At 53.2% G+C, this 10,652-nt stretch overlaps 1 protein-coding gene across 1 annotated transcript; it reads left to right on the top strand.

Moving 5' to 3' along the window:
* Positions 1-437: 437 nt before the first annotated feature.
* HD553DRAFT_341197 (uncharacterized protein) lies at positions 438-2,565 on the top strand (the record flags this gene model as incomplete). The annotated part of the gene is made up of 5 exons (XM_046182610.1): positions 438-764; positions 828-1,350; positions 1,435-1,656; positions 1,712-1,951; positions 2,060-2,565. 5 exons carry the CDS (start codon positions 438-440, stop codon positions 2,563-2,565), a joined length of 1,818 nt encoding a protein of 605 aa, XP_046037391.1.
* Positions 2,566-10,652: the final 8,087 nt, after the last annotated feature.

Here is a 10,652-nt window from a genome sequence, read left to right on the forward strand (position 1 = left end):
TCTGCAGGGAGACGGACGTACGGTCGCGCAGGCGCGCCTTCTTGGATAGCGCGACGCGCACGGTCCCCGCACCCCCGTTGGAATTGCCGATGACGTTTTTTTGTGACCCAATTTTCTTTGGGTCACAAACAATCGTCATCGGCCCATCGGAAAGTGGCTCGACGGGACTAGCTCCGCTTACGTACATACGGTCACGTGACAGCGTATCGCCCCGGGCCATCCCGCGCGGATCCGACCGATCGACCTTCGCCTGCACCCCTTCGGACCGTTCGCCCTCGAGTCGATAGGCCTTCGATAACGGTCGAAGTGCAAGCTGTAATCTTTCAGATACCGATCTTCCGTCACAGCCTCGGTCTTGCTGTCACGGTCACAACCTTTCCGCTACGGCGACAACTTTCAGAGAAAGAGGTCGACGAACACGTTCAACAGGCGGCAACATGGCGACGCCGGTACCGGAGCTATGGCAGAAATGCAGCAGGGGGGATTTCTATGCGTCAATGCAATACTTGTCCAAGCAGCCTGCTACTACGGCTATCAAATTACTGGCCTTCTCCGAAGATCAAGTTGAACAGGCCCAACATACGACAGCAGACATCTATGAGAGGCTATTGCAGGAGGCGATACTCAAACCCCAAGACCTGGAGCCAGATATGCGAAGACGAATGCAAGATCGCCTTTATGCGGCAAACAGACAAGAGAATCTACACCGGTACATCGGTATAAGATGGCAGTCTGATTGGTGGAGAGCTTTCCAGTTCAACAAGGTACGTAATGGCCGGTCGACTGTCTGTAACCGACGCACTAACGAGTTTGTAATCTGATCTTAGCCGCCTAGCCGTCGATTCCTCTTGCCAATCAAAAAGATAGCCAGGTCCTATAACCTTCAGGAGGCGGTATCATTGATTCAGTCCAAAAACCCGGGCTGGAATTCACCTGCAGAGCGCCTCTTCAATGACGTCGCCAAGGCCCTCGATGGCGACCCGCAAACCTCGACCAAACGTCATCATCAAGACAGCGACGGCGATTCATTTGGCAACAGCGTCTCTAAAAAGGTCGCCAAGGGCACGATCGACCGTCCTCGAACCCGAAACGATCACGACGACGGCAGCGGCGATACGGCGAGCCATATCAAGCGGAGAAAGGTGGTGCAGAATTCGCCCGGCGAGGTGCCTGGGCGAGTCTCTCTTGAGTCGGTCGACGCAGACGATGAGACGTCTGAACGAGACTCGACTCAGCCGATCGACACAGACGGAAGTGGTCCAGAGCAGCACGCTGGGAAAGATGGACCACAGCGGAACGACGGCGGCGAATCTCCGAGGGAAATTTCGCTCGGTACGCCAGAGCCGTCAGGTAAGTCTGCTGATCGTTCCCGGTTCGGCCATCGTTTCTGAGGCTGACCGCCTCTTGCCCGGCCGCCTGATGCTTCGTCTGCAGCGCCAAATCCTCCTCCTCCTTTGCTGTGGGTGATAGACAGCGAGGCTATGGCGGCCACAGTGGTTACCCGGGGAGCCAACCTCGTCGATGAGGACTTCGTAGCCGACGCTGCGAACATCGAACAAGCTTGGCGAGACGAATTCGTTTCGGCATGCGCCGATTTCGCCCATAACAAGATCAGTAAACGACGGTTGGAGCACCTGCATCGTCAAAATCCGAACGGTCAGTAAAAGCAACCCAATCCCACTCCTGCAAGCTCACTCAACGCATTTTGCAGCAGGTCTGAAAGCGCTGGCTGATAAACTTGCTGCGCAAGAGCAAGATGCAACCACCATCACCTTGCCTGAAACGTGGGACGAAGTCCTGCAAGGGGATAAGCGATCAGCCTTTCAGGACGAACCGAGAACGAAGCGAGCAGCCGCCTATCAACGGGTCAAGGATAGGCCTGCGGGGGATGTTTGGGATCAAATGGTCGACGGGTGGGATCAGTCGACACGGGAACTGCCACTCTATGAGGGTAAGTCCTAGCCTGTCAAGCGTAGAAGCGTAACCCTGATACAAACTGCTGGTCATGTCCGGAACGCACGCCGCAACTCGACACCTGACGCACGACTTATCGACCCAGGCACCGTGAAGATGGAGACACGTGATGCCGTCCCATTAGGTTTCAAGATCAGTGGACTCCTGTCGCCTAGCGAGGTGGCTGAGCTGACACAGACGATCGATGCACTCTGTCATGGCTGGATGAATAGCCGTCCGAAGAAGGAACGAGAGGAATGGCAGAGGGAGCGGGAGGAGCGGGAGGAGCGGAAGGAAGCCCCCGACGACTCGAACGACTCAGACGAATATCGCGAGTCGGACGATCGCGAGTCGTCCGAATATCGCGAGTCGGACGATCGCGAGTCGGACGAATATCGCGAGTCAGACGATTGCGAGTCGGACGAATATCGCGAGTCAGACGATTGCGAGTCGGAGGAAGATCTCGAGTCAGACGAATACCATGGAGGGAAAAATCGTCAAAATTGTGCGAGTGAAGGCAGAGGTGCAGGGACTGGGGCCGGCAGGAATATCCCGGCGCCTTCCTGCGGCCGGCATCACAATTTCAATGAGGCAAGTCCACAAAGATTGTGATCGAACGGGTCTGACAAAGATATTCTGACCCGCCCCACCCACCCACCGCCCCTTCAGGCTAGACAACAATATGGCTGTGACGCTGGCGTCTTGCATTTCGCCTACTGGATAGCAAAGCGCCAAACCAGGAAGGGACCTATCGTTTCGAATGACAGCATTAAAGGCTCGTACATCAACCGACATGTTCGCCAATTCATGCGCAAGCTGGAACCCTTCTTCCAGCTAGTCTCAAATCTCTTTCGTACACTCGCACCCAACGAATATCAGAGGTATCGCCAAGGAATGGATCGCCTTGCAGGCAAGCATGCGGATTTGGCAACCTATCTCCACGAATCACCTTGCCCCTTTCTAGGTATGGCATTGGTACGTAACTTGCGTGTCACACCACATATCGATCAAGGAGATGATCCAGAAGGCTATGTGCTCATGACCAATGTTGGAAGTCACAAAGAAAGTCATTTGGTGGTGGGCACTCCCAATCTACAATACAAGTTGGCTTATGTGCCAGGCGATCTTGTCTTGTTTCGATCTGGCGTAGTGATTCACGGCATTACCGACAATGCCGAAGATAGGACAGCGTTGGTTTTATTCTCTCATGAGAATGTACTTAAATGGGACGTCTGACTGTAGTAGATAGATCGACATGTCCGAGTACTAGGTTTCAAAGCTCGCGACTTGGCGTATGCGACGCCCCGACTTCGCCCAGATCCCCCCCCCCCCCCATTCAGCGCCCGTGCAGAAGCTTTCTTACAGACGCCGGCGCCCATGCCAATTCGCCACAGACCTCCTAATACTGAGAATGAAATCCGGCGCCATCCTCGAGAGTCTGTGTCCGGTCGCCAGTCAGTAAATCGACGCCCAATGCCAAGCGCCGCGGTCGTTGACGTCGAGCAGCAAAGAACGTCATTTCCGACGTCGAGCGTTGAGCGTTCGACCCGGTTGACCATCTCGGCCACGTGAGCTCTCGAGCACTGGCACGAACCTCCCGTGGCCGTGAAGCTATGTTGTGACAGCAAAGTCGACCTTGTGCAGCATGATATATACGTTCAAGCACAACTACACACCCAAATATCCACTGCGATAAGTCGCAACCAGTATCTCGGCGACAAGTGGTCTCTACCGAGCTTGTGACTTTTATACCGGCCGTCAGCAAGTCGTGTATATGTCCGGCTTTGCTCGTCAAGTTCGTAGTCTTGCAAATATCCCGAGTCGAAAATCGCATAGTATCATATCGCCATCGCAAGCCAAAACGTCCGCTTCGATTCCTCAGCCAGATCGTTTGCCGTATGGGTCCCGCCGTTCACAATCTTCCCATATTCTCGACGATCGTATCTCTCCCGATCGTATCTCTCCCCATGGCGTGTGTACCTGATGGTGCGTGCACCTGATGGCATAACGACCGGTAAGCAACCAGCGCCAACCCCCAATTGTAGCGCGTAGCCGATAACTTGCTAGTTGTAAGGGTCCGAGTGGGCCAAAATCATGTGACGAACGAGGTCGAGTTGTGGGGGTTCCGACAAGCCGACAAGACGAGCCTTCAAGATACTACTTCAGCCTCACAGCTTTCTTCGAATCGACCCGGATCTGGTCGACTCACTTTCAACCTTGCCAGACTCTTTATGTGCTCTTGACTGCCGGTCAATTCTATCGAGGCCCACACAATCTGCACTCGGCCTAGATCCTCCCACCCCTTGAATCGTTTCAAAGATCGCCGAGAGTTTCCACCCTTTCCACCTGTGTCAGCGAGACAATTTTCAGCCGCTCTTCTGGGGCGATCTTCTCCGGCTCCTTGCCTTTCGAAGAGACCTTCACCGGGGGACCATACGTTCCGCTGGATCAGCGGACGAGACGTAGTCTTTCTCGAGGGGCGCGGGGGAAGGGGGAGCGCAGAGTATGAGATCCGGTGAGGTCGCAGCAGCGGGTCGCATCATCGAGGTCGAAGCGGCGGGTCGCATCATCGAGGTCGACATTAGGACGGCTCTGTTGATACGCGATTGTACTCCGGGTCTCGGTGGTAGGCTGGGGTGAGGGATCAAAGGAGTCGACGACGACATGATGAGGAAGAGGTCGTTGACATCGCCGTCCATATATCGCTCGTAACAGTGATCAGTGAACAGTAATGATGACGACGATGGCTCCTGGGAACTTAAAAATTGAGATTGCGACGTCGCGACCGGGATAAAACGCGGATCGGACCACCGGCTTGAGACGCGGGCTGAATATGTACGTTTGTAAATTCTAAACTCGAATGGTCTTCAAAATTACACGCTGCCCACCACGAGAATCGAGTCTGCGTTGCGGGGAGGATCGATTGGATCGAGGGTTTCTGCTGTGACTCCTAAGACGATAAGGAGGTAAGGAGCAGGTGAGGACGTAAGATCATATGCTAGATGGACTACTCTGCATACAAAGTGCTAGTGATGGTGTCCATCATCTGTATCGATCTCTCTGGGTCGCCGCTGCCGGTCCGCGGGACGCGGCAAGAGGTTGTCAAGGACCGCTTGAAGTCACGATCAATACGAAACCACATATCGACAACGCACTATATCGATCGACAATACAGTAGACACTCGCTTGGGTCCGCTACTAGACCAGAGACATATACATAAGGGTGCACCCGGTCATGCGGGGCTTGGGAAACACAACATCCGTAAACTTGAAACACAAACACAAGCAAAGCTTCCGTCTAATCGCTCATCATTCACATCTTCGTCGTCTGATCGCTCATCTTCGTCTGGTTTTTTGTCTGGTTGCTCATCATTCTGATCCAACCTGGAGTCAGCAGGAGAAGCGGGACGAGAAGGTTTGCATGGCTGGCTTACGAAGTCGAGCCTTCTTCCTGGCAGGTTCTTCGTCGTCCTCATCAATTTTGTTGCCAAGCAAGCCGTCGATGAGCCAATCTAGCTCAGGTCCATGGGCTTCGACGTTCTTCGCAAGGGTCAAGTTCTTCGCAAGGGTCAAAGGTTGGCTGATCCACTGTTGCGGCTGCTGTTGCAGACAACAGTGCAGAACACATCTGGCCAGACGCTGCGGCCGTAACAGATCGGTTTAGGGGTTCGGGTTCGAGGTTTAGCTAGTCATCAACTCGACGTACCTGCAGGTCCCTGGATGTAGGTGGCGAGTGCGAATACCAGCCAGCTAACTGCACTAGCTTCAGAACCATAATGTTTTCCGGGATCCTGTTTTCCGGGATCCGCCGGTACATGTCGTCACAGTGTAGGAGGATGACCTATCGTGATATACGCCAGATAAGCTTACGCTTGACTCCCTCCGAGAGGAGATAGTCGGGAAAGGTTCGCACCTCTTCGATCTTCGACAGGGAAGAGCCAGCGACTTGACGGCGGGTGATGCATAGTGATCCTCTCTTCAAACAGTTGTCGCAAGGTACCCCTCTCTCATCCTGTCGATTACATCCTATATATAAGAATAACCCATCAATCACCAAAATGCGACTCTTGGAATGCGACTAACGTACCTTTGGCTTTGCTGGTGGTGCCTTGTTGTTGGCAGGTCCTGCATGGGGTGTTGAAAGGCATGTTTGATGATTTCGTGTTGATATAAGCATCTATACGTCAACCTGGATAGCATGATTCAACCGGATCTGAGCTGATCAACCTTGATCGATCAAGATCGGGGGTTCGAACGAATCTGAGACATGTGTTTCATGTTGGAAACGGACATAAATAGCGGACAATGTCCGCTATACGCGCGCTAGCGGTTTTTCACGAGCACTTGCCGCGCCACACGGTGCTAACGCTTATATCGGACTATACTATCATTGTACTACCTTAGCCCCATTTGTCTATGTTATGCAAGTCATCTCAACAGGTTATGAGCCCAGGTAGTTAACACTACATTCAGGAATATTATTCTGTTGATCTAGCTCATCCAGAGTGCAAGAAGACCTACCGATCTTACCGGACAACTCGCGCCCTTTTTCGCCTTTATCGGAATCCCAATATCACACATCCAAGCATGGAGACTACTACTCTAGGAAAGATTCCTAAGTTAGTTGGGTTAGAGAACTATTACAAGTGGAGTAATGCAGTTCAAGACACCCTCTTATCCGTTGGAGCGCTGTCGGTGTTGACGGAAGACATACCGGACGAACCGGAGCGGCCGATGCCCGTTAAGGTCAAGGACGGAGTGATAGCGCCAACCTCGGCGGAGATATCGCTCTACCTAGAGGATCTGAAGACCTGGAAGAGCTGGAAGGAGAAGGACATGAAAGCTAGGGGTATTATTCAGCTCAGTCTTTCTGACGGTTTGCGGATGGAGATTAGCGGAGTCACGTCCGCTAAGGCGCTATGGGAAAAGTTAGCGGTCCTCCATCAGCTTGATAACGAGGACTACCGGTCTGACATCAAGCATGATCTTACAAACGTCACCTTATCGGATGGAGATGATACCGATAAGTTTTTGGAGAACTTTAACGCTCTCCTACTCAAGGCGGAATCCGCCAACTTGACGGTAACGGATGCCGAGAAGTGCGCTTACTTCCTCCGGGCACTTCCGCCAAGCTACAGCCTGCTCAAAAGCGAATGGAGATCGCTTAGCAAGGTCAGGGCGTTTGCCAAGGAAGCGACAACCTTTGCCGATCTCCGCCAGATGTTCAATCTCCGTGTAGCGGAGGTCAAACGTGAGAGCGGTCTTAACGGAACGATCATGGTTGCCGCTAAGGATGGCCGACAAGCGCAAAGGAAGTCCGGCAATATGCAAGGCAAACAGCAGTATACCTGCTGGAATTGTGGCAAGAAGGGCCACTTATGTCACGAGTGTAGAGGCAAGAAGATAGGGGATGGTACTACCTATAAGCCTGGCACACGGAACAAAGGCGGTGTTAACGGAGCTAGCGGAGCTACCGGTAACGCCAAGAAGTCTGGAGCGGTGAACTCCACGGACTTAGCCGCTCTACTGGGACAAGATATCCTAGGAGCGTTTATTGGAGAAGTAGCGGAGAAGCCGATCACTCCGCTAACTACCGGAAAGACAAACAAGATTGTCTGGTTGATTGATTCAGGCGCCAGTGAACATATCTGCAATGATGTGAACGCTTTCCTGGTGCTGAACAAGCTTGAAAGGCCCAAGACCTTTCACACGGCCGGTAACGCTGTTACCGCCACGGATACCGGTATTGTACGGATGTTAGCGGACCCAGCGGAGGGCCGTTACCTGAGTATCGGTAATGTCCACCTCTTAGCGGAGTCGCCTGCCAACTTATTGTCACAGGGACTGCTACTACAGCGAGGCTGGAAGTTGCACATCAGCAACAAAGGAGGACAGATGTCCAAGGATGGTATCACCATCAAGATTCACCCTGCCGGTGCTAACGGACGGCTTCGCGCTATTGTGTTACCGTTAGCGGAGGGGGCGTCAAGCAACTTCAACCAGATCAGCAAGATTGCTGGTGGAGGTAATGCTTTTGTGACAGCTCAAGAAAGCGATACAATGGAAGGATGGCACAGGAGACTAGGCCATATGGGCATTAGCGGTATCAAGAAGCTAGCGGACCAAGATCTCTTGACCGTTAGCGACTCCGGAACATCGGACTTCAAGACCGCTGAGTGCGATATCTGCGCTATCTCCAAGACAACCAGGCTTACCTTTGGCGACATTTCCGTCAAGGCTAAGGCGCCGTTAGAGATCATTCATTCCGATCTTGCCGGTCCGCTAAAGCCCGGTAAACTCGGCGGAGTATACTACATCACATTTATTGACGATTTCACCAAGTTACTTTTTGTCAGTCCTCTTCCAAACAAGACTGCGCTGGAGATCCTCCGACAGTTCAGAGCTTTTGAAGGTGTGGTGGAGCGGAGCTTTAACGCTCGCATTCAGGCTATCCGGACGGATGGCGGAGCGGAGTACAAGGGCGCTATGGGCGATTATATCCGCCAAAGAGGGATAGTCCACCAAGTGACTACACCCCATACCCCTCAACTCAACGGAGTTGCCGAGCGGATGAACCGGACCATCAAGGAGATGGTAGCGTCCATGCTTATCGGTAGCGGAATGGACATGAAATGGTGGGAATTTGCGGTAATGTATACCGGTAGCATCGTCAACTCCGCCAACCAGTTTGAAGGCATTTCCATTCAAGAGAAGATCTTCAAGAAGAAGGTAACGTTTGCCAAGCTTCACAGCTTTGGTGCAAAGTGTTGGGCAAGAATCCCAGCAGAGACAAGGGACAAAGCGGACTTATCGCTACCAAAGGCAAGTCCGGGAAGACTCTTAACGGTCAACACTAGCGGAAGCGGCTACGCCGTTCTGCTTGACGGAGAAGCGGAAAGGATTATTGTGAGCAGAGATGTGGTCTTCAAGCGACCCACACAAGACCCTGTTCAGGCTCCAGAGGGAGCTGGCAATCAAGATCCGCCTGCCGTCACAGTTAACGGAGTTGTCGGACCGGTTGAAACTCCGGTAATCGACAGCGAGACCGTTAGGCCCGATCTGGATGAGCCAAGAGCTCAGGAAGAGCCAGCGGCCCTAGCGGACGATCACGCTGTAGGGGGGGACAATGCTACTTTGTTTCCACCTGAAGCAGAAGCACCCTTTGAAAGGAGAGTTTCACCGAGACTTAGCGGAGCCGACGCCGTTCCCGGTCTCAATGCCGTACTCATGGCGGAGCAAATCGAAGCGGAAGCTGATCCGCTAACATACCGGCAAGCCATGGAAAGCCCAAACTCGGTTCAATGGCAACAGGCTATTGATAGGGAGCTCAAATCGGTTGCTGAAACAGGCACCTGGAAGGAGGTCAGTGTCCCAAGCGGAGCTAACCTTATCGGAGCGAAGTGGGTCTTCAAGCGGAAGGTTAACGCCGCTGGCGAGACCGTCAAGTACAAAGCCAGAGTGGTAGCTCAAGGCTTTACACAGATAGAGGGAGTAGACTATGACGACACCTACAGCCCTGTGGCAAGGCTTACATTGCTCAGATTGCTCTTAGCGGTTGTGGCAGCGGAGGACTTGGAGCTCTACCAGATGGATGCCGATACCGCTTTCCTTAACGGAACGCTATCGGAGACTATCTACATGAAGTTTCCTCCTGGCTATCAGCCTACCACCAGTGGCAATGGACTACAGTTGATACGATCACTGTATGGGCTCAAGCAGAGTCCCAGAGTCTGGTGGGAACTCATTAGCGGCTATCTCGCCACTATCGGATTCAAGCGATTGGATAGCGACTGGGGTCTCTATTACCGGATCGCTGACGGAGCATACCTATTGCTCTATGTGGATGACGTCCTTATCGCCGCCAAGACGATGGAAACGGTCAACACGGTCAAGAGCGCCTTAACGGAGAAGTGGAAGTGGTCCGATATCGGTCAGGCCGGCTACATCTTGGGCTTGAAGATTGACCGCCACCGCCCGTCAAGCACGCTAAGGCTCAGCCAAGAAGGCTACATACAGCGGATGCTGGAGCGCTTCCAGATGGAAGGCGCCAATCCCGTCAGCAGTCCGCTAGATGAAGGCAAGCTCGTCCGGCAAGACGACAAGACACCGGTAGACACCGCCAGGAAGTCGCTCTACCAATCCATTGTTGGATCTATCATGTGGGCAGCAGTCTCTGCTCGCCCTGATCTTTCTTTTGCTGCAGGTTACCTGAGCAGGTTCAATGTGAACCCCTCAGAGGCACACCTGAAAGCGGCAAAGCGGACGCTAGCGTACCTGAAGGGTACTAGCGGAGCCGCGCTCACCTTTGGCGGATCAAACGCTGATCCCGGTCACCTTATCGGATACACGGATTCCGATTATGCTGGTGATATGGAGACAAGGAGGAGTACCACTGGGTATTGTTTCAGGTACATGAACTCCTTTGTGTCTTGGTGCTCAATCCGCCAGACTACGGTAGCGACGTCGACCTGCGAAGCGGAATACATGGCGTTAACGGAGGCCGTCAAGGAGGGCATTTGGCTCAAGCGTCTCCTGTCGGACATGGGACGCATCGTCAACGGACCGATAGACCTCTACTGTGACAACCAAGGTGCTATCGCTCTGGCGGACAACCCGAGTCACCACAAGCGGACCAAGCATATCGATATCCGCTACCACTATGTCCGCCAAACCATGGATGAAGGAATAGTGGCATTGCA

The sequence above is a fragment of the Filobasidium floriforme genome (genome assembly GCF_021052385.1).
Source record: "Filobasidium floriforme strain CBS 6241 chromosome Unknown HD553scaffold_8, whole genome shotgun sequence".
In the NCBI taxonomy this organism is placed as follows: Eukaryota; Fungi; Basidiomycota; class Tremellomycetes; order Filobasidiales; family Filobasidiaceae; genus Filobasidium; species Filobasidium floriforme.